General features: G+C 36.3%; 1 protein-coding gene across 8 annotated transcripts in view; it reads left to right on the top strand.

Annotated features, from left to right (window-relative positions):
* Positions 1-25,241, top strand: part of TMEM260 (transmembrane protein 260) — a 71,905-nt gene that overhangs the window by 33,757 nt on the left and 12,907 nt on the right. For 7 of the 8 annotated variants that reach the window (XR_013762185.1, XR_013762186.1, XM_079129307.1 and 4 more), the window contains exons 10-14: positions 1,218-1,387; positions 3,592-3,763; positions 6,756-6,904; positions 21,205-21,381; positions 23,738-23,791. Coding sequence is in view for 6 of the 8 variants with exons in the window: in XM_079129307.1 (XP_078985433.1) it covers positions 1,218-1,387; positions 3,592-3,763; positions 6,756-6,904; positions 21,205-21,381; positions 23,738-23,791 (722 nt within the window). In the remaining 2 variants the exon portion in view is untranslated. The remainder of the gene's footprint in view (positions 1-1,217; positions 1,388-3,591; positions 3,764-6,755; positions 6,905-21,204; positions 21,382-23,737; positions 23,792-25,241) is intronic. The other variant, XM_079129305.1, reaches the window with a different exon arrangement.

The following is a 25,241-nucleotide window of genomic DNA, read 5'->3' as shown; positions in this document are numbered from 1 at the left end:
GCTGAGGCAAGAGGATCATGAGTTCAAAGCTAGCCTCAACAGAAGCGAGTTGCTAAGCAACTCGGTGAGACCCTGTCCCTAAAAAAATACAGAGTAGGACTGGGGATGTGGCTCAGAGGTTGAGTGCCCCTGAGTTCAATCCCTGGTACCAAGAAAAAAAAAAAAAAAAAAAAGTAGACTTAGTTTAGTTGTGTGTATATGTGTGTATGCACTTACAAATATATGTACAACTGCATTTCACCAAGAATATTTTTTAGAATAGCAAAATAAATACAGGTTACAACTAGGGGCTCTTGCCAACATATCCCCTTACTTTTTACCTAGTAGTTCCAGAACTGTGCAAAAGACCACCTGTGTTTCTGTTTTCCTGTCAGCCATCTCTGAGATTAGGATATTTCTTCTTATAATAGAAATTGTAAATTTAGATAGTTTTCATAACTGACCAACTAGTCATTTGTGTATGTGTTTAAGAAGCCTAATAAAAAAATAGCCTACATGATCATCAGAGTTCTGAACAAAACAAATTAGTGTAAATGGATAGGAGAATCACGTTTATTACTGATATTGCCGAGATTGGAGACTGTGGCTTCTATGTGTGGGCAAGAGAACTTACTTATCCTGCCAGAAGGGACAGGCCTAGTCACTAGTCACAGGCAGTGCTGCATGGGGCAGGTCTTGCCCCACCTCACTCCCAGCTCACTCCCACCAACTGTGCACAGAGATAGACTGCCCTAGATAAGTACTTTTTGTCAGCTCACTTCCTAGAGGGAGAGGAAAAAGCAGGACTGTGTAATTCCAATACCAGCTTCAGTTCCCCATCAGTTCAGTCTCTACCATCTTGCAGGAGGAAGTAAGGGAGGGTACGGAGAGAGGCCAGGACTACTATATTCATGTAGCTTATGCATAGGGAAGGAAATATCAGGAGAAAAGCAAAAGCATTTCTCTACCTCTCCCACCCTAGATATCACTGGAGTTCAATATTAAGATGAATATGTGGATCCCCAAAGGGAGATGTACAAGTCAAACTGGGAAGGAAGAACTGTTCCAAATTGAAAATTAAAGTGACCTCAGGTTGAATTGGGGAAGTCAGTTAACAAGATCTGAATGACAGCAGGCATAAGCAACTAGGTGTAAGCAGTATATTTTAAAAACATTTAAGTATCTGACTGATTGTTTAAACTAGTCAAGTGGACCTACTATTTGCCTGTCTTTCACAGGTAGAACGATTCTGGATGCAGAGCAATGCAGTGGTGGCTGTCCTCGCTGGCATAGGTTTGGCTGTGCTTGTGTCTGAGACTAACCGAGTACTGAACAGCAATGGGCTTCAGTGTCTGGGATGGCTTTCGGCAACTCTTTTTGTACTTTGCCAATTATATTCTAATTATAGGTAACCCGTAGCTATTTTTATGAAAAGTAGCATTTGAGTCAGAGAATTTTGAATATTTTACATTCTAGGATGTTATTTCCTTTTTAACTTCTATTGGTTTCTAAGACTCAAAGTGAGACAACTTGGTCTGAATGCAGTAGATTTTAAGCTTTGGGATTAATTAGCTTTTTGAACCAGAATCTCAGCCTGGGTGATGTGTGATTTCAGGTCTTTGCAAACAAGTATTCAGGTAGTGCATGTAGAGTATTTGTACATTTTACTCTAAAGAACTTCAGAGATAGTTTGTAGAATCTGAAATATGTGTAAAGTTCCGTGATCTAAAATACCACTTATGTGGAGAATAGAGAGATTTGGGACTTTTTGTATACCCTAAAATAATTTACTTTATGTTTCAAAGGTTTCATCTTTTGAATAATAACTGGCCCTTTACCAGTCAGCTTGATATTAGAAAATATTAATTATTTTTAATTCAAGTTCTGAAAGTTTTTAACTCATATATTGTTAGTATTATATGTATTTTTCAATATCTTTTAAATAATGATTATAATGCCAATCTCAGTGTAACATAAAAGATGTCCAAGTCTTAGATGATAGTTCATTTATTTCTAGCAGTATCAGATACATGTTACAAAAGTGGAAGAAAGAGTCCCTTGGTATTTTGTTATAGTGAGATTTGACTGTATTTTAAAAGATTTAATTTTCTTCTGGGCATGGTGTTGCATACCTGTAATCCCAGTGACTGGGGAGGCTAAGACAGAAGGATTACAAGTATGAGGCCAGTCTCAGCAATTTTGTGAGGCCCTAAGCATCTTAGTGAGGCCCTATCTCAAAATTAAAAAATAAAAAGAGGTGGGGATGTAGATCAGTAATAAAGCATCTGTTGAGTTCAATACCCAGTACTAAAAAAAAAAAAAAAAAAAAAAAAAGATTAAATTTCCTCTTTTAACTTAACTTTGGAAACCAATGTTCTTTATAATCCCAGGTAGAGCCTGTGCTAGGAACATTTCATCTTCCCACCTTGTGGGAAAGGGCTATATGGCCCAGGCATAACTCCATCACTAGCTCAAGGAGGGTTCACCAGCCTCCAAGCTTTTTTAATTCCAGTTTTCTCCCGGCTTGGGTCATTAAGAGCATTCCAAGGTCAGCACCAGGAATGTTTGCACAGGCTAGGTGGTTTATCTGGTTTTGATTTCTTATTTACCCAAGGGAATGAAATAGATAGCAACTTTGCTGGTTGACAAGTGTGAGCCATCACCCAGCAAAGTAAGGAATCATAGTAGGAAATAGTAATTCCTGCACTGATTGCAGAGGAAGGGATAATATTCTATTCCTAGAAATGTTTGTTTGCTTTTTGATACTACCCTAGTGACTCAGCTTGAGCAGTGCTTCTCAGCTCCATCAAATGTAATAGATCTGATAATAAGAGGAAAGATATTGCTTGCCTCATTTTTTGATGCTTTTTTTTTTTTCCCTCTTGTAGTCTTTTTCTCTTTGCATGTAAAGTTCTCAGAACACATGTACTTTTTCTTTGAAGTTAGAAAGTCTGTTTTATTCTTGAAAAGAACTGTACTGCTGTTCTTGGCAAGAACAAATAATGTCTGGAGAGAAGTAGACAACTCAACAAACTATTCCTTCTCCTCCTTCTCTTTGGTCTCATTCCCTAGTAATTTCTCAGCCTCCAGTGGAGAGAGGAACACAGGAAGCCTGGGGTGCAGGGAAATGGTGGGAAGGATCAACCTCTGCATGCAAGAAAATCATACAAATGTCTTATAAATGTATGTCATAAATTGGCAGATTTCCTTTTGCATTTCTGAAAGTTCCCTTGGCATAAATGAAATTAACATAAATTACCTTAAATTCCAAGTAGAATCAGAAACCTTACTTTTGTTATATGAAATCGGATTACTTTTAGGAAGAAAAAGACTTATTCTTGAATACTAACTGATTCCCTTTCTATGGAAATGATTATAAATTCTAGAAGTAAAGTGGTAGACAAGTGGTTTTTTCTCATTTTTTTCTCCTTTTTTAATCAAATGATAGTGTTTTTTAAATATATGCATCTTCTCATAGGATATAAATTAAATAGTTTGAAACAATAAATGTAGATTTGTGATAGGAAGAGAATGATGTGGAAAATAAACCCAGTGTTATTAAAATTGTGGCAAAGTATTGCTATTTTAACATTTTTTGATCTTTTTATTTAGCATTTGTGACCAAAGGACCAACAATGTGATCGATAAATTTGCAAAGAACCTTCTAAATTCTATGCCACATGATGCAATTATCTTACTTAGAGGAGATTTGCCAGGCAATTCTCTCCGTTACATGCATTACTGTGAAGGGTTGAGGCCAGATATTTCATTAGTGGATCAGGAAGTAAGTATATGTAAAATGTATTTGGAATATATTAATCATTTAAAAACATTTTTATATTATCATTTTTTAAATAGCAAATCGATACAGTGCTTATAATCATTCTTGGGTAGATTATGTATCACTTTTTTGTTTAACTATTAGTATAAATTGTATGAGTTGCTTCTTTCTCATTTTAACTGAATGTTTTAAGAATTACTGTGTTTTGTGTTAGATTCAAATAATATACTAGGTCTCCAGTTCACATAACAAACCATGAAAATATTTATTGTACTGTAGAAGTATTGTTGATTTCTTTTTTCATTTAGCCAATTCAGCCATTTAAATTAATGCTGTCTACTGGTCTAGGGATTAAAATAAATTAAATTGAATATAAAATAAATCATACTGTGGTTAAAATAGCCTACTTGATCATCAGAGTTGTGAACTCAAATAATTTCTCAAAATAGAAATTATTAACTACAACTCTGCTATGGAAATTTTGTATAATCTTTGCTTATCCTATGACAAAAACATGTTAGGAGAGGACTTGTGAAAATTTAGATGGCAATTAAAACAATTTTCCAGAAATGAACTATATTTAAACACAATATTTATTATTTAGACCATAAATATCTAAAAAGGAACAAATCTGTCTGGTATTTTTAGAGTAGTCATCAAGAAATTGAAATTTTTACTCTCAACTGAGTAATTAAGATTGTTCAGTTGAGCAATTAGTAGACACAATACTTTTAATAAATTGTGTTGAATTAGAGAATAATTAGAATTTTGGAGAAAAATCTATATAAACACATTTGCAAATACTCTGTAAGGAAATTTGCAGATGACAGATATTTTATAAGCAGTTTGCATTTATGTTGAAAATACACAGATTGATGAATTTAATCTTAAGTCTAACTCTGACAAAAGCTAGGTTATTCATTAATAATATGGTAGATTATTTGTTGATAACATGATACTATGCTGTGATTTCAGATACTATTTGGGGCCTGAGGATGTAACCTAGTAGTGTGCTTGCTTAGCATGTATGAGACCCTGAGTTAATCCCTAGCACTTGTGTATGTGTGTGCATGTGTGTGTATGTTTGTATACTGTTTGAGATAGCAACTGCTATAGTTAAGAAATACGGATTTCAAAGAGAACAAGACATAAAATTCAAGTCTTCATTCTATCATTTCCTAGATGTTTGACAGGAGCTAATGATTTTTTTTCTCAAAGTTTCTCTTCTCTTATGCATGAAAAGGAAATTATTATTATATAAGGTAGGATGCTTTTGAATACAAAAAAAATGTCTATGAGTAGCTTAAATTATGGAGAGAGAGAGGAGATTTTTAGGACTGATGATAGAAGAAGCATAATGATGTCAGAATTCTGGGGCATGGATGCACAGTTCCAAACATTTCAATCTAAAACAAAGCAAGGTACTTCTCTTTGGGCCTGCCCCCTTCCTCTCTATTGGGAGTTTTCAAGACCTTAGAAATTCCTAGCAGACCTCCACCAGAACTGGCTCATTTGCCCACTCCTGAAATACTCACTAGTAAAGTAAATGACTAGGCCTGAGCACATTGCTGCCCTGAGCTGCCTGACCAAAATCAGGGTTACTTTAGCAAGCAAGAAGGCTGTGCTGTTGAGTGTGCAATCAGCAGTGTCTGATGCAATTATTCCTATAAAAGAGGGTTATTATGGAAATTAAATGAGGAGCATGAAGGTCATAATGAACACAGGGTATTTAGTTAATGTCAATATCATCTAAAACTGAAAGCATTGAGCAATAAAATCCAATTTATTATTTGTTGAGTTTTATAGTGTTCACTTAGATTAAAATTAATTTGTCATTTTCTGGTTAAATGACTTACGTGAGATAAGTAAACATAAGCACAGTTACTCAAATGATAATATTAAAACTCACAAAGTTTCAAAAGTACAAATGGAAGTCTTCTTTAAAAAGAGGGTCTCTATACATATGAAAGTATATAATTAAGTGTACATTAAGTATACAATTAATAAAAATGATTTTCTAATATTAATAATGTATTTTAATCAAAAGAACATTGAAGGATTGAAACTAATTTGTGGCTACTAAAAAATTTAGCCCAAAGGGTTAAAAACCCTTTGAGACCTAGATTATTTTATGATTGAGCTTCTCAAGGGCAGGGATTATATCTTATTTTGTAGGTGAGCAATACTTTTTTTTTTAATGGATGAATGAAAGAATGAAGTAATGATACATTTCTGTATTTTGTATAGGTTGTCTAGTCTGGCCATCAAAGAAATTTCAACTTCAGCAAACGTAATTTGAGAACTGTTCTGTGCCAGGCAATGTGCTAGGTGTACAAAAGTGAAAAGATACAGTCCCTTCCCCTAGGAGCTCACAGTCTAGTGAGGAATAGGCCTAGAGCTGTACTAGAGGTAGGTACGAAGTGCTATCTCTGCATGTCATTCTGGCTGTGGAGACTGGGGAGGGTATCACAGAGGAAGTGTATTTATGCTGGTTCTGAAAGCTGAGTACACATTCTCTAGGTAGAAGAAAAATGGGGAAAAGTCATCTGGGTCATCAAACACATGGAGGTTAGGTGGGCACAGTGGCTCATGCCTGTAATCCCAGCTACTCAGGAGTTGGAGGTAGAAGGATCACAAGTTTAAGACCAGCCTGAGCAACTTAGTGAGACTATGTCTCAAAATCAAAATAAAAAGGATTGAGAATGTCGCACCTGTGGGTTAACGCCCAGGACCACACACACACAAACGAAAAAATGCATGGAGTTGAAAATATAACTAAGTATTGATGTTACCAATTATAGACATGTCTTAAGACATATAATCAAAGGTTTAAGTCACTTTAAAAATTGTAGCCACACCCTTGGTTATGCCTGAATGTATTTTTCAATTATTGAATGATAGTGTATTCACATTTTAGAAACTTTTCATTGGCTAAACTTGGTTCTTTTAAAGAGATATACTAAAAGTATGGCATCATATGTTATTTTTCTGGCAGATGATGACTTATGAGTGGTATTTACCCAAGATGGCAAAGCATTTACCAGGTGTTCACTTTCCTGGGAACCGGTGGAATCCTGTGGAAGGAGTATTACCCAGTGGAATGGTCACATTTAATCTTTATCATTTTCTTGAAATAAATAAACAGTAAGCATTCTTTTCATATAATAGCTTTACTAAAATCTTAAGCTTTTCTAAAATTATTTCTGTAGCAGCTGTGTCTCATCCAAAAGACCAATTTTCTACACCTATTTCCCTGTCACCGGTGAGATTATCTTTGTAATTAAATTGAATATCTGTGCATAAATGAGGCCAGGCAGAAATAAATGTTATTGTTCTGGGCAAAGGAAAAATAAAGACAGATTAGCAAGAATAGCAAATAAGATCTTAGTACAATTCAGGGAAATTGGAGATGCGCTTGCCTACTTGAAATCATTGCAGGTGGATCGCAAGCAATTATAGTTTCCTCCTGATCAACACCGTGGCCCCCTTTTAAGTGTAAAGCAAATTTTCTTCAGAATAATCACTCTATGAAAATAGCTTAAGGGTTTTTTTTAATAAAGGATAAGACAGTTTTATAAATAAGAAAAGCACCTACCGTTTACGCTAGCTGAGATAAAATATGAGAATTGTGAATTCTATACCTGGGAACATAAAATTATTCATAGTTAGGGTCAAGATTAAAGTACTATTTCAATAGTAGCGTGTTGAACATTTCTACTGTCCATGAAATGCTTCAGATTGTCCAGAGCTTGAAGAAGAAAATTTTATTTCATGATTTTTTTTTTTTTTTTATTGTAGAGGACTTAGAAAATCTTTGTAAATTCCAGAGTTAAATTATCCCTTGCTAAGCATATAATACTATGGTTTTTTTTTCAGTGTTCAGAGCCTGTGTTTATGGTGGCTCATGGAGTAATATAAAGGTAATAGGTATAAATGTGTTTTGAGAGTAACATTTAATTATTTCATTCTAGAATAAAATATAAAGAACTATTAACATCTCCAAATTGGCACTTTTGTGAATTTTGTTTAATCCAGCCCCACAAAGCTTACTATGTGGCAGCTTGAGTTAGGCCCTAGCAATATAAAGATGAATGAAACTCAGTTCCAAGTCCACATAGACCACAATCTAGTTGTTTATATACATAGATATGACTGTAACTAGTTGTATATATAACTAGCTTTGTAAAGTGTAAGAGTGAATACTCATATGTATCTACTAAGTAAATGACTTAACTGATTTGATAAGCTAAGTATTCTGGCTTCGTAGATGAGGAAGCCATTAATTCTACCTAGGAGCATTCATTCTGCTTTTGTTTAATAAATATCAAGTGATACGTCTTTCAAGGGGATTCTTTTTTTTTTTTTTTCTCAGCACTGGGAATTGAACATAGGGGCGCTCTGCCACTGAACTACATCCCCAGCCCTTTTCATTTTTTATTCTGTGTCAGAATCTCACTAAATTGTCAAGACTGTCCTTAAACTTGAGATCTTCCTGCCTCAGCTTCCAGAATACTTGAGATTGTAGGCATGTGCTACTGTGCCTGGCCACTGTTAACATTTTGATAAACTGTTTTTGGATTCCATTTATTTTAACAAATTATTTATTTATATACATATACATACATACACCTAAACTATATTTTATGTAGCAGGGATATTCATTTTCTGTTCCATTATTTTCATCTGACAACATATCATGTGCATTTCCATGTGATCAATAAAATGTCATCATTACCATCATTTTTTGTTATATTTCCATATGATGCATGATACATTTTTATATGTATTTCCATAGGATGCATGATAATTTAACAAACATACTATTTTTTTTATAAACTTTTGTTATTTCTAGACTTTTGCTATTATAACATGGTGTAAACATTCTGATCCATAAAGTTTTGTCAATATTTTTGACTAACAAGTCTCATAGTAAATATTATTTATTGTCTATTTTTAAACGAAGACTTGATTAAAAAAGTTGTATGTGTTCATTACAGAATAATAAATTTGGGGGATAATTCAGCTTTTTATTTTTTGCTAGTACAAAGAGCATGTCACTAATTATTTTTTAAAAAATAAAAAAGTGATCCTATCATTCAGAAACAATAAATGTAAAAAATACATATTTTTTACAAAGTTGAAAGCATAGTGTAAGATATAGTCCTGTTTTTTTTCTTCAATGACATAAGAACATTTTATTATGTTTTTATAAACTCTTTGTATATTTTTAGTAGATGTACTATGATTTAATAATAGGTTAATGCAACTATTAGTAGATATTAACATGATATCTAAAGTTACAAGCTACAACAAAAGCCTTTGTACATGTAATTTTTGTTAATGGGTAGAATTTATTAGGGTAGAATAATTAGTATTAGTAAAATAATAGTAATTGTATTATTATTAATCTTAACAATATTTAGAATATTAGTATTTCACTCTGAAGTAAAATTACTTAGTGTAAGGACACAAATGATTTGAAGACACTTAATAGGGGATTTTCTCCCCCAAAATGTTAGCCCATCATATGAAAGCTCTTTAAATGAGTACTTTTAAAAAGAAAGAAACTAATATTTATTGAGCAACTATTATTTTTTATGTTTATCATACAGTAATTTTTTTATTCTCCCCCCCCCCCTTTTTTTAGGGGGGAGGCATACAGTTCTATGAATTTTAACACGTGTATACATTTGTGAGATCACCACAACAGTCAGAATGCAGAACAGTCTGTGGCCTTCAAACCCGCTTTGTGCTACTCTTATAAGCCATTCTATCCTCAGAGCCCTAACCCTAGCCACCACTGATCTGTTCTTCATTATTCTTCATTATTATATTTTTACCTTTTCCAAAACATTATATAAATGGAATCACAAAGTATATGTAATTTTTTGATAATGGCATATTTCACTCAGCATATGCCCTCGATATCCACCCAAGTTTTATACGTTAGTTCATTGCTTTTTGTTGCTGAGTAATAGTCTGTTATATGGATGTACCACAACTTGTTTATCCTCTTTCCAGTTGAATGATTGTATTGTTTCTGGTTTGTGGCATTTATAGAGAAAGCTGCTATAAACATTCATACTTAAGTTTCTGTATGAATATTTTTTTCATACCTAGGTGCAGGATTAAGCGATTTGTTTTCTTACTGTCGAGTTGTTTTTTTTTTTTTTATTGTAAACAAATGGGATACATGTTGTTTCTCTGTTTGTACATGGCGTAAAGGCATACCATTTGTGTAATCATAAATTTACGTAGAGTAATGTGGTTTGATTCATTCTGTTATTTTTTCCCTTCCCCCCACCCCTCCCACCCCTCTTTACCCTCTGTACAGTACTTCCTTCCTCATACTTGCCCCCCTACCTAACCCTAACTCTAACCCTAACACTAACCCTTCCCTCCCCCCCATTATGTGTCATCCTCCACTTATTACCGATATCATTCGTCCTTTGGCTTTTTGAGATTGGCTTATCTCACTTAGCATGATATTCTCCAATTTCATCCATTTGCCTGCAAATGCCATAATTTTATCATTCTTTATGGCTGAGTAATATTCCATTGTATATATATACCACAGTTTCTTTATCCACTCATCAATTGAAGGGCATCTAGGTTGGTTCCACAGTCTGGCTATTGTGAATTGAGCAGCTATGAACATTGATGTGGCTGTATCTCTGTAGTATGCTGATTTTAAGTCCTTTGGGTATAGGCCAAGGAGTGGGATAGCTGGGTCAAATGGAGGGTCCATTCCAAGTTTTCTAAGGAATCTCCACACTGCTTTCCAGAGTGGCTGCACTAATTTGCAGCCCCACCAGCAATGTATGAGTGTACCTTTCTCCCCACATCCTCGCCAACACCTGTTGTTGCTCGTATTCTTGATAATCGCCATTCTAATTGGGGTGAGATGGAATCTTAGGGTGGTTTTGATTTGCATTTCTCTTATTACTAGAGATGTTGAACATTTTTCCATATGTTTGTTGATTGCTTGTAGATCTTCTTCTGTGAAGTGTCTATTCATTTCCTTAGCCCATTTGTCGACTGGATTATTTGAATTCTTGGAGTAGAGTTTTTTGAGTTCTTTATAGATTCTGGAGATTAGTGCTCTATCTGAAGTATGATTGGCAAAGATATTCTCCCACTCTGTAGGCTCTTTCTTTGCATTGCTGATAGTTTCCTTTGCTGAGAGAAAGCTTTTTAGTTTGAATCTATCCCAGTTATTGATTCTTGCTTTTATTTCTTGTGCTATGGCAGTCCTGTTAAGGAAGTCTGGTCCTAAGCCGACATGTTGAAGATCTGGACCTACTTTTTCTTCTATAATCTGCAGGGTCTCTGGTCTGATTCCGAGTTCCTTAATCCATTTTGAGTTTAGTTTCGTGCATGGTGAGAGATATGGGTTTGGTTTCATTCTGTTGCATGTGGATTTCCAATTCTCCCAGCACCATTTGTTGAAGAGGCTATATTTTCTCCATTGCATATTTTTGGCACCTTTGTCTAGTATGAGAAAATTGTATTTATTTGGGTTTGTGTCCGTGTCTTCTATTCTGTACCATTGATCTACCTTTCTATTTTGGTACCAATACCATGCCGTTTTTGTTACTATTGCTTTGTAGTAGAGTTGAAGATCTGGTATTGCAATACCCCCTGTTTCACTCTTCCTGCTAAGGATTGCTTTAGCTATTCTGGGTTTCTTATTCTTCCAGATGAATTTCATAATTGCTTGCTCTATTTCTGTAAGGTACGTCATTGGGATTTTAATTGGAATTGCATTGAATTTGTATAGCACTTTCGGTAGTATGGCCATTTTGACAATATTAATTCTTCCTATCCAAGAACATGGAAGATCTTTCCATCTTCTAAGGTGTTCTTCAATTTCTTTCTTTAGTGTTGTATAGTTCTCATTGTAGAGGTCTTTCACCTCTTTTGTGAGATTGATTCCCAAGTATTTTATTTTTTTCGAGGCTATTTTGAATGGGGTAGTTTTCCTAATTTCTCTTTCTGAAGATTCATCACTTATGTATAAAAATGCGTTGGATTTATGGGCATTGATCTTGTAACCTGCTACTTTACTGAATTCACTTATGAGTTCTAAGAGTTTTCTGGTGGAATTTCCAGGTTCCTCTAAATATATAATCATGTCATCAGCGAACAGGGATAGTTTGAGTTCGTCTTTTCCAATTTGTATCCCTTTAATTTCTTTGGTTTGTCTAATTGCTCTGGCCAGAGTCTCAAGAACGATGTTGAATAGAAGTGGTGAAAGAGGGTATCCCTGCCTTGTTCCAGTTTTTAGGGGGAATGCTTTCAGTTTTTCACCATTTAGAATGATATTAGCCATGGGCTTAGCATAAATGACCTTTACAATGTTAAGGAATGTTCCCACTATCCCTATTTTTTCTAGTGTTTTGAGCATGAAGGGGTGCTGTATTTTATCAAATGCTTTTTCTGCATCTATTGAAATAATCATGTGATTCTTGACTTTAAGTCTATTGATATGGTGAATTACATTTATTGATTTCCTGATGTTGAACCAACCTTGCATCCCTGGGATGAAACCCACTTGATCATGGTGCACTATCTTTTGAATATGTTTTTGTATGCGATTTGCTAAAATTTTGTTGAGAATTTTTGCGTCGATGTTCATTAAGGATATTGGTCTGAAATTTTCTTTCCTTGATGAGTCTCTGTCTGGTTTAGGTATCAGTGTGATACTGGCTTCATAGAATGAGTTTGGGAGGGTTCCCTCCTCTTCTATTTTATGGAATACTTTGAGAAGTATTGGAATGAGCTCTTCTTTAAAGGTTTTGTAGAACTCGGCTGAGAACCCATCTGGTCCCGGACTTTTCTTTGTTGGTAGGTTTTTGATGACTTCTTCTATTTCAGTACTTGAAATTGGTCTATTTAAATTATTTATGTCCTCCTCATTCAGTTTAGGCAATTCATATGTCTCTAGAAACCTGTTGATGTCTTCGAAATTTTCTATTTTGTTGGAGTATAGATTTTCAAAATAGCTTCTAATTATGTTTTGTATTTCAATCCTGTCTGTTGTGATATTTCCTTGTTCATTCCGAATTTTAGTGATTTGGGTTTTCTCTCGTCTTCTCTTTGTTAGTGTGGCTAAAGGTTTATCAATTTTGTTTATTTTTTCGAAGAACCAACTATTTAGTTTGTCAATTTTTTGTATTGTTTCTTTTGTTTCAATTTCATTGATTTCAGCTCTGAGTTTAACTATTTCCTGTCTTCTACTACTTTTGGTGCTGTTCTGTTCTTCTTTTTCTAGGGCTCTGAGGTGTAGTGTTAAGTCGTTTATTTGTTGAGTTTTACTTCTTTTATTAAATGCGCTCCATGAAATAAATTTCCCTCTAAGTACTGCTTTCATAGTGTCCCAGAGATTTTGATATGATGTTTCTTTGTTCTCATTTACCTCTAAGAATTTTTTAATTTCCTTCCTAATATCTTCTGTTATCCATTCATCATATAATAGCATATTGTTTAATCTCCAGATGTTGGAATAGTTTCTGTGTTTTACTCTTTCATTTATTTCTAACTTCAATCCATTATGATCTGATAGAATACATGGTAGTGTCTCTATCTTCTTGTATTTGCTAACATTAGCTTTGTGGCATAATATATGGTCTATTTTAGAGAAGGATCCATGTGCTGCTGAGAAGAAAGTGTATTCACTCTTGGTTGGATGGTATATTCTATAAATGTCTGTTAAGTCTAAATTATTGATTGTGTTATTGAGATCTATGGTTTCTTTGTTCAATTTTTGTCTGGAAGATCTGTCCAGTGGTGAGAGAGGCGTGTTAAAATCACCTAGTATTATTGTGTTATGGTCTATTTGGTTTCTGAAATTGAGAAGGATTTGTTTGACATACATGGATGAGCCACTGTTTGGGGCATAGATGTTTATGATTGTTATATCTTGCTGATTTATGCTTCCCTTAAGCAGTATGAAATGTCCTTCTTTATCCCTTCTGACTAACTTTGGCTTGAAGTCCACATTATCGGAAATGAGGATGGATACTCCAGCTTTTTTGCTGAGTCCATGTGCATGGTATGTTTTTCCCCATCCTTTCACCTTTAGTCTATGGGTGTCTTTTTCTATGAGGTGAGTCTCTTGCAGGCAACATATTGTTGGATCTTTCTTTTTAATCCAGTCTGCCAGTCTATGTCTTTTGATTGATGAATTCAGGCCATTAACATTCAGGGTTATTATAGAGAAATGATTTGGTTTCCCGGTCATTTGGTTCATTTTTTAAATTTTGTTTATTTATTTGTTTGACACAACTTGTTTCCTCCTTTATTTGACAATTCCTTTAGGATAATTCCTCCCTTTGCTGATTTGCTTCTTTGTTTTTCATCACTTCCTCATGGAATATTTTGCTGAGAATGTTCTGTAGTGCTGGCTTTCTTTTTGTAAATTCTTTTAGCTTTTGTTTATCATGGAAGGATTTTATTTCATCGTCAAATTTGAAGGTAAGTTTTGCTGGGTATAAGATTCTTGGTTGGCATCCATTTTCTTTCAGGGCTTGAAAAATGTTGTTCCAGGCCCTTCTAGCTTTTAGGGTCTAGATTGAAAAATCTGCTGATATCTGTATTGGTTTCCCCCTGAATGTAATTTGATTCCTCTCTCTTTTGGCCTTTAAAATTCTGTCTTTTTTTTGTATGTTAGGCATTTTCATTATAACGTGCCTTGGTGTGGGTCTGTTGTAATTTTGTATATTTGGAGTCCTATGAGCCTCTTGTACTTGATCTTCCATTTCATTCTTCAGATTTGGGAAATTTTCTGATATTATTTCATTGAATAGATTGTTCATTCCTTTGGTCTGTTTCTCTAAGCCTTCCTCAATCCCAATAATTCTTAAATTTGGCCTTTTCATGATATCCCATAGTTCTTGGAGATTCTGTTCATGATTTCTTACCATCTTCTCTGTTTGTTCAACTTTGTTTTCAAGGTTAAATATTTTGTCTTCAATGTCTGAGGTTCTGTCTTCCAGGTGTTCTATCCTATTGGATATGCTTTCTATGGAGTTCTTAATTTGGTTTATTGTTTCCTTCATGTCAAGGATTTCTGTTTGGTTTTTTTTCAATATCTCTAACTCTTTATTGAAATGATCTTTTGCTTCCTGTATTTGCTCTTTTAACTGTCGATTGGTGCAATCATTCAATGCTTGCATTTACTCTTTCATCTCATCGTTTGCTTCTCTGATCATTTTAATTATGTACATTCTGAACTCCTTTTCTGTCATTTCTTCTGCCATGCTGTCATTGGATTTTATTGATGTAACATCTAGATTTGTTTGCAGCATTTTCTTTCCTTGTTTTCTCATATTGTTGAGGTATCAGTGGACCGCTGAGATATTGCAGATTTCCTCTATTGACTTACAATGTCCCTGAAGATTTCTATATATATCCCTCCTTAGCCTTCAGCAGGCTGAAGTCTTGGAGGAAGTTGATAGTGCGGTGCTCCACAAGGAAGATGCCTTTCTAGGAGTGGTGTCCTTCAGGTGGGGTATAATCCCTGCTAGTGGGCAGAGGTGCCTCCACTTGTTGACCAATGGCCATCCAAAGGGGACCTAGGCTGCGGGCTGAGGCAAGGCCTGTTTGGGCCTGAGTCTCTGGTTTTACCGTCCTTGTGGGGAAACCTCACCCGGCAGGGAAGACTCACCCGGTGGGGAGGTCTCGCTGGTCAGTTCCCTCCTAGAGGTTCCCCTCAATTTACAGCTACCGCCTGGGCTGGGCTGCCTTCCTCTGCAAAGTTCCCAGGGGCCCGGCCCTACCTCCTGGGCCTGGGAGCCTCACCCTTCGCAGATGAATCTCCTTAGGCTGCCCCTCCTCAGAGAATCTGCCCGCAGGCCTGGAACCTTCGTTCCACCCTAAGCCTGTCTCTGTGGGGCTCTTCCACCCAGAAGCCTCCTAGATCCTGTAACCCTGCTCTGCACCTAATCGCCTGGCTATGCGGCCCCTCCTCTGAGCAGCCACCTGGGGCCCCGAACAATCGCTCTGAGTCCCAGAGACCTGCCACACGCCTCTTCCTCCAGACAGCCGCCCAGTATTCTGGTGCGGTCACTAGGAGTCCAAGAAACTCACTTCGTGCCTCCTCCTCCCACCAACCACCTGTAGCCCTGGGCAATCAATCACTCCGAGTCGAAGTGACCCTCCCCGTTCCTCCTCCTTCTCCAGATATCCCCCCGGGTGTTCAGGAGCGGTCGCCCTGAGTGGCTCTGAACCACGTGACCCGCTGCACGGGTCCTCTGGGCAACCGCCTGGAGCTCTGGTGCGGCCACTCAAGACCAAGCGACCCACCACGCTCCTCCTCCAGGCAGCCCCCCTGTGTTCAGGAGCTGTCACTTTAAGTCCAAACAACTCACCACTCGCCTTCTCCTCTGAGCAGCCGCCTGGAGCGCTAATGCAGTCACTGCGAGTCCAAACGACCCGCCGCGCTCCTCCGCCTCCTCCTCCTACTCCTCCGGGCAGGCCCCGGGGTTCAGAAGTGGTCTGAGTCCAAACAGCTCGCCACGCAGCCCCTCCTCTGGCAACCGCCTGTAGCTCTGGTGTAGTCACCCCGAATCCAAGCGGCCGCGCTCCTCTTCCTCCTCCTCGTCCTCAGGGCAGGCCCCGGGGTTCAGAAGCAGTCGCCCTGAGTCCAAACAGCTCGCCGCACAGCTTCTCCTCTGGCAACCGCCTGTAGCTCTGGTGCAGTCACTCCGAATCCAAGTGGCCACGCTCCTCCTCAGGGCAGGCCCCGGTGTCCTGAGTCCACACAGCTCTCCTCGCCACTCCTCCCCTGGGCAGCCGCCGGAGCCCCAGTGCTTGCTCCGAGTCCCAGCGCTGTGCCGAGCGGCCTCCTTTACGGCGCTCCTAGCTGTCTGAGTTCACTGTTCCAGCGGGGGGAGGGGTGTCTCGCCGGCAGCTCTACTTCACAAGTTCCCTGCATTCCGAGACCACCGTCCCATCCGGGACGCCTCTCCAATGGGTGAGAGTCACCCGGCTGCTTTGAGTTGGTCCCAAGTGTCTCAATACCTCCTCTTTTGAATCCTGAGTCCTGGAGCAACATGAAATGCAGCCTCCCTCTAGGCTGCCATCTTGAAAACCCCTCTTACTGTCGAGTTTTGAAAGTATTTTTTGTATGTTCTAGATACGAATCCTTTGTCAAATATATAATTGGTAAATATTTTCTCAATTTGTCTTCTTAGATTATAAATGTCTTTTGTGGAGATAAAGTTTTTTATTTCAGTGAAACCCCTAATTATTTTTCTTTTATGAATTATACTTTTGGTGTTGTCTCTAAGAACTCTTTGCTAATCCAAGTCATGAAGATTTTCTTATGGGTTCTTCTAAGTTTTATAGTTTTGTTTTGTTTTTGCATGTGGGTTGCCAAATTGTCCTCACACTGTTTCTTGAAACGATTATCCTTTCTGAAATCATTGAATTGCAATAACACCTTTCTTGTTAGCTACCAAAAAAACTTCTGGGATTTTTGATTGGTTCTCATTTGATTAGTGTTTTCATGATGTTTTTCATCCTTTTTCTTGTAACCAACCTATATCATATTTAAAATGGTTTCTTATAGATAGCACATGTTTGGATTCTTGTTTTATTATACAGTCCATCTGTTTTTAATTAGTTTATTTAAACCATTTGCACTTAATATGCTTAGATGTATATCTACCACTTTATTATTTGCTTTAAGTATATTCCCTATTTTCCATTTCATTATTTCCACTTTTCTGCCTTCTTTGGGATTGACTATTTTTCTATTAATCCATTTATTTATTTATTTATTTATTTTGGTACTGGGGATTGAACCCAGGGGTGCTTACCCACTGACCCACATCCCCACTCTCCATCTTTTTATATGTTTTTTATTTTGAGACAGGGCCTTGCTAAGTTACTGAGGTGGACTTTGTACTCATGATCCTCCTGCCTTAGTTTCCTGAGCCACTGGAATTACAAGAGTGCACTACTGTTCCCAGCCCATTTAAAATGTTTTACTGAAAATTTTTACTATATCATTTTTACTATGTGTCTTGGTAAATTTTTTTTCTTTTGTTTTTTTAGTTCTGGTTGACCTTGAAATTATAGTATACATACTTAACTTTTTAGTCTATTAAAGATAGTCTAATAAAGATAAATTTTTAGTCTATTAAAGATAAACCCCAGAAGGATTTTTTTTTTTTGGATAGATAACAAGAAAGGCGTTATTGCATTTCAGTGATTTCAGTAAGGATTAAATTCCTTTGATCTTCCCACTTTTGATTGTTGTTACATATATTATATCATATGTGCTAATTTCAGTTTTCAAATTTTCTGATATATATTAAAGATCTTAAAAGAAAAAAATTCATATTTATATTTATCTAGCTATTTACCAGGTCTATTTTTCTTCCTTTAATCCAGTATTTCAGGTTTCCTTCTTGTATCATTTCCCTTTCTTCTGAATATATTTTTTTAACGTTTATTTTAGAGTAGGACTGTTAGCAGTGGATTCTCTCAATTTTCTGTTATCCAAAAATGTTTTATTTCACTTTCATTTTTAAAGTTATTTGTGAATATGAATTTTGTGTTGATAAATATTTTTCCCAGCACATTAAAAATGTTATTTTGCATTCTTTTGACCTGTGTATCTTCTGATGAGAAATCCACAGTAAAAATATGTTCTTTCCCTCTGGGTGTTTTCAAGACTTTTTATTTGTCTTTAATATTCAGTGGTTTGATTTTGATGAGTCTTGGTGTACATTTCTTTGAACTGAACCTGTTTGGGGTTTGCAGAGTTTCTTGAACCTATAAAATTGTATCTTTCAAAAAATGTGGACTTCTCAGACATTATTTCTTTAAATATTTTTTCTTGATTCACATACTTTCTCTTCTGAGATTAATGACATAAATTCAGGTGCCTGAGATTCTACATTTTCTTCAGTCTTTCTTTTTAAGTTCTAAAATTAGGTAAGGGGTCCTATCTTCAAGTTCCTTGACATACTCCTCCTCCAAATTTATTTTAAGCACACCCAGTTAGTTTTTAATTTCAGTTGTTGTAGTTTTTAGGTGTGTAATTTCCACTGGGTTCCTCTTTATATCTTCTTTTTCTTTGTTGAGATGCCCTATGTTCTCACTAATTTTAAGAGTATTGCCCTTACTTCTTGGTGCATGATTATGATGGCTTTTCTAAAGTCTTTGTGTGGCAATGCTAGCATCTAAGTCACCTTGGAATTGACATCTATTGATTGTCTTTTCTCTTGTGAGTTGAGATTTTTCTGGATCTTAACATGCTAAGTAATTTTGGATTATATCCAGTACATTTTGAATATTGGTCCTTATTTAATCCCAAGACAATGTCTATTTTTTGTTTGTTTAGCAGACCTTTGACCACACTCATTTCAGGCTGCAAGTGCTGGCCTACTTTCTGTGAGCTGTGGTTCCAATGCCAGTTCTGTTTTTAAAATATTTGCAGTAGCATTTGGATCCATCCCATGGGGTGCTATCAGTGTCTAATCTGAGATCTGGGTGGTAGACTATCCTATGGTTAATTTTGCAAACTCAGTTTTGGGTCAGATCCATGCATACTTATCTCTGACTAGGAGTTCATACACAACTTTATGGGACTGGCCTTCTTGATTTCTGCCCAAAAGTACTGGTCATCCTAGTACTGCCCAGCTCCCTAAAATCTTCCTTCCTGGTTCTCTGTCCAGAGAGTTGGGATTTTAATTTCCATTTTTTGCATGCACTTCCTGTGACTTCTACATCTGGGTTCAGGCTGCAGGAGGACATACAAAAGGCAATGGGGATTGGCCCTCTGCTCTTGGAACCATAGCTCCTTTGGTTAGAGAGAAGGGTTCCCCTCCCTCAGAGTTTTAGGCTCCTGCCTGGCTGCCACTGCTATCACTGTGCTGCTAACTCCACTGCTACCTAGTGTTTCCTGGTATGGGAGAAGGAGAAGAGGGGAGAGATCCAGGGGTTTTTCTCCACTCTCTCCAAATCTTAGGAGTTCACTTTCTTGCTCTTTAGGCAGAAATAAAAACTTTTTTTCTTGGAGTTCTTTGTGTCTTCATATGTACTGCTGGGTTTGGGCTTTCTTGAGTACAATCGTAGCAACACTGGAGGGAGAATAATGATAAGTTCACTGCTGATTTGATAGAACTTTGAATTCTGGTCTTTTCCTTAGACTTCTTTTATCATTTCTTTTCCAGAATCCTCAGATAGCTGCTGCATATATTATGTCCAGGAGCCATAGTTGAGTGCAGAGGGAGAGACAAAGTGAACTCACCCCATCTTTCTCAAAACTGAACTCTTTTATGTTTTAAAAATGTACTTTATATCAGATATTTCATTTGATTTTAGAAAACCCTCAAAGACAGTTATCAGACCTGTTTCACAGGTGAGGAGACTACACACAGGTAGTTAATATTCCCAAAATCCTAGAGGCAGTAAATGATTCAAAAAAAAAAAAAAAAAAAAAAAAAAAAAAAAAAAATCTAAAATCTAGCCAGCCTCAGTGACTTAGTATGACCCTATTTCAAAATAAAAAATAAAAAGGACTGGGGATGTGGCTCAGTGGTTAAATGCCCCTAAATTCAATTGTCAATGCAAAAAAAAAAAAAAAAAAAAAAAAAGAAAGAAAATGAAAAATGAAATCTAAAATCTAAATAGAAGTGTCTTGTTTCAAAGTTTTGTTTTTTTGCTTTTCACCAGTTTTCCCTACTATGTTCCTTTTTCTTTCCTACTTAATAATAGCTATTAAGACATAAACAATAAATTGGAAGAGAATTAGTTATCATTTTTCCTGAACAAAGCTTATTTTAACCATTTCTATTACTAATTTTTGCAGGAACTGAGGTTTCTAATAGTTATACTAATCAATTTTATCCAGCAAGTATTCATTATGTGTTAGGCATGTGTCATGCTGTGTAGGATTCAGAGTTTCTAAAGGGATAGAAGGCCTATCCTCCAGATGCTCTTAGGCTACTCAGGGAGATTTACAAATACAAATAATACGTTGAATATAATAACAAAAGATAAATAAAAAAAAGTATAATGGGAATTTAAGGAAGGAAAGACTACATCTAAGTAGGGATACAAAGGGAGATTTGTATTTCCACCTGTAAAATAAAAAGAGATATCAAAGAAAATATGTTTACACATGAGACAGTACCACAGCAGTTTTCCTGAAAACCATACTTGTCCCCAAGCGATTTCTTAAGTTACCAACAGGAAGATTTTTTCATCCATGTCTGTTTGTTCCCACTCAAAAAAAAAAAAAAAAATCTTGTTATTTTTACACAAAGATAGATTAGTGTCTTTTTGGGAAAGATTTAAATAAACCAACATCTTTACAAATGATATTGGTAATCAAGGTTTAAAGAGTCAAAAATGACCTCTCATAAATTATATTTATCATTTAGAATCTTAAGTTAAAAATACCTCACCTATTTTTCTGTTTTCAATAGAAAAGAAACATTTGTTTGCATAGGAATTCATGAAGGTGACCCAACCTGGAAAAAGAACTATTCACTTTGGCCATGGGGGTCATGTGACAAATTAGTTCCTTCAGAGATTGTATTCAACCCCGAGGAATGGATTAAACTCACAAGAAATATATATAACTGGACTGAAGAATATGGAAGGTATGAAAAGCAGTTGTATTTTAAGCAGAAGATGGCAGTTTTGTGTGCCTAAAAAAGTATACACTTTTAGATGTCTTTTAATTTTTTTTTTGTTTTTTATGGTCAAAATTATGTATTGCCCACAGGGTATCAGAAAACATGAAGAAAAAAACCAAATCTCCCTTAACTTCCTATTTACAGAATGATGGGATACAGAGGGAAGAGGAGGCTGAGGTTGAGGGGATACCACAGGAGTTAGATATATGGCATCTTCTGCTTCCAGGCCTGCTTCCAATGCTGTATTGTCCACCACCCCATATCTCATTATCCTAAAATAAAAGGGACTCATTAATGGCAGTTGAACTTTCAGAGGTACTCTGCTGCCCATGATCGTTTCCACATGCATGAACTTGTCATATTCATTTTTTCAAGAATGGCAGATACAGGGACTGGGGTTGTGGCTCAGTGGTATAGCACTTACCTTGCATTCGTGGGCCACTGGGTTTGATCCTCAGCACCACACAAATAAATAAAATAAAGGTATTGTATCCATCTACAATTAAAAAAAAGAGTGGCAGATATGGGCTGCACAAGTAGCTTAGTGGTATAGCACTTTCCTACCGTGTGCGGGGCCCTGGGTTCAATCCACAGCACCACAAAACAAAAAAAAGGCAGATAATTTTTTTGTACAGAAAACTGAATTTGAGTACTGTTTTTTTCCCAGCTGTTTGGCATCAATCTGGTTATGTAATTTGGGGCATTACTTCCTTTAAGCATTTCATCATAGAGTTTACTGTCTCCCATATGAAAAATGGGTCACTGTCTAAAGAATTGCTTCCACTACCTATTTTTAATTTTTTCTTAGTTTTTAAATTATTTTCTTATTTTTTATAATTATATGTAATGGTGGGATTTGTTATATATTCATACATGCACATGATATAGCAATATATTTTGGTGACTATCATTCCTCAGTGGTTCCTCTACTGATCTCTTTTTGATTTTCATGAGATTTCCCCCCCACCTTTCTTTTCCTTTTTTTTTTTTTTCTTTAGCTTGCATATATGAGAGAAAATGTGACCCTTGACTTTTGGAGTTTGACTTATTTCACTTAGCATAATGTTCTCAAGCTCCATCCATTTTCCTACAAATGACAAATTTTATTTTTCCTATGGTTGAACATAAATATAAATTTTCCTTATCCATTCCTCTATTGGTGGGTACCTAGGCTGGTTCCATAGTTTGGCTATTGTGAATTGTGCCGCTGTAAACATGGATGTGCATGTATCATTGTAATAGTATGCTGACTTTAATTCTTTAGGATCAATACTGAGGAGTAGGATAACCGGGTAATATGGTGGTTTTATTCCTAGTCTTTTGAAGAACCTTCACGCTGATTCCCATGGTGGTTGTACTAATTTACAATCCTTCCAACTCCACTACCTATTTTCAAAATTTTGAAATACTTAAAAATTGTATAACCTATTGCTTATAATTCAAAAACAAAAGATAAGTTCACATGAACAAGTGCTATAAAGGTTTTTTTCAATCAAGAGCAAACAGACCACATTGTTGCATTTATAGCCAGAGTTGGATAATTAGTCTTAAAAGAAAGCACTCTGTGACCTTTATAAGGAAAAGTTAGAAATAACATATTCTTCGGATTGTGAACTACTAGTGTGTCTACACAGCACTGCTCATTGTCTCCACTCTATCAAAATACATACTAAGAGAAATTTTAATTGAGAAAAATCAGTAAATGTTTTGACCAGAGTTCTTTGTGTGGCATCATAGTCCTAGTAATGATTTATCCAAGCCAGGAGTCTCCTTCTTCAGGTTTATTCCCTTGTTTCACAGCTCCTGGGGTCTTCACTGTGTCTAGAGCATAGTCCATGCCTCACCTCTGCCCTGTTGCTGTTTAACAGCTCTTAATAACATCTGGTCCCCCAAATGCCTTTTGTTTGTTCCCACGAGGTAGTAATTGCTCGTGCAGATTAAGGACACATTTACCATAATTCCTTAACTGAACTTTTTTTAGGAGGATAAATTTATTCATTTGATCATTATCAGTTCTTAAAGATCCAACCTATTTGCCAGGTGTGGTAGCACACACCTGTAATTCCAGTAACTTGGGAGGCTGAGGCAAGTTAGCAAGGCCTGAAGCAATTTAGCAAGACCTTATCTCAGAATTAAAATAAAAAGGGTTGGGGTTGTAGCTCAGTGGAGCCCTTCAATTGCAGTACTTCCTCAAAAAATAAAAATTAAAAAAAAGATTCAGCCTATTTTAGTGGCCTTTTAAGATTATAAAACAGGTCTTTCATGTCTATAGTAATAAATGTAACTGACAGAAGGATATTACTATTTTTTGTAACTGTAGGTTTGATCCATCTTCTTGGGAATCTGTGGCCAGTGAAGAGATGTGGCAAGCAAGGTGATTTATTACATTTTTGTGTTTGCAGTCTGTTTTTAATATGGCAGAGAAGTAGCCTGTGGCAATTTTCAGGGATAAGTGGTAATAAAAATAACATTTATGAGCAACTATTTTGTTTAAGGCATTATACTAATAGTTTTTTGAGTTTATACAAATAATCTATTTTCATCATCATAGCCTATGAAGTTGTTATTAATATCCCCACTTTATAAAAGAACAAACTGGAAGAAGAGGCCCATGTTCAAGGCCACTTAGCTATTAGTAATGGAGCCTGGACTTTGACTCTAAAACACTCTTAATTCCCTGTTTCAACTAAACCAAAGTGAATGTGATTAAGTGGAAGTTCATCATTGCAACCTTGTCTGTATGGAACACTTAACAGTGATGTTACTGTTTTTCATTATTTTTAAATGATCAAAACAACTAATATGAGAAAACTTTGGCCTAAATATTAATGGAAAGGCCCTAATTAATACACAGGGATGCCTTACTCATAATGAGTGCTTCCTTCTGCAAAAGTGTATGCCAGGGACTGTGCACTGAGAATTGAGTTATGGTATTAAACGTTTACATATGTTTAAAGAGGTGTCAAGAAGCTGGGCACAGTGATATACACCTGTAATCCAAGCTCCCTGGGAGGCTGAGGTAGGAGAATCACAAATTTGAGGCTGGGCAACTTAGTCAGACCCTATCTCAAAATAAAAAATAGAAAGGTTTGGGGATGTATCTCAGTAGTAAAAACATCCCTGGGGTCAATTGCAGTACTAAAAAAAAAAAAACAAAAACAAAAAACCAAAACAAAAAAACAAAACAATGTCAAGAAATAAACTCTAGGGGCTGGGGAGATAGCTTAGTCGGTAGAGTGCTTGCCTTGTAAACACAAGGCCCTGGGTTCGATCCCCAGCACCCAAAAAAAAAAAAGAAAGAAAGAAAGAAACTTAACATAATGAATATAAAAATAGATATACCATAGTTTATAAATAATAGTTTTGAAAAAGCCAGAAAACAACACACTTCAAGTTATCAGCAGAGTTATAAGGACAAAAACTTGCCTTAAAGCCCTGGTCAAAGATACCCGGTCTGCACATTTCTTCATTGTGAAAGCTGGGGAGAAATCACCTGAAAGAAGAAAGCAGTCGTTATTCGGGAAGGTATTGATTTAATTGGTGTGCTAAATACAATTTGGATGAGTTCACGGGGTCAAAGAATCTAGCCATCTATGAAGAGCTGGTCACACGTGGCATGAGCCGCCATGACCGGCACCTTTAGAAATGTGCTGATAATCCACCAAGGCTCCCCCGTGTCCAGCTGCTCCTGTTTAAATAAATAATGTTCATCTGAAGAAGACCAGTGTGTAATAGCAATGATGAGCATAGACTTTGGTAATAAATGCAGTGCTTTGGGGAAGGGGTTCAGAGTAAACTTCCATGAAAAAGAAAGAATAAAAATA

Source organism: Sciurus vulgaris (genome assembly GCF_902686455.1).
Source record: "Sciurus vulgaris genome assembly, chromosome: 2".
Lineage (NCBI taxonomy): Eukaryota > Metazoa > Chordata > Mammalia > Rodentia > Sciuridae > Sciurus > Sciurus vulgaris.
Note: the sequence above shows the minus strand (reverse complement) of the source record. Positions and strands in the feature narration are given on the sequence as shown.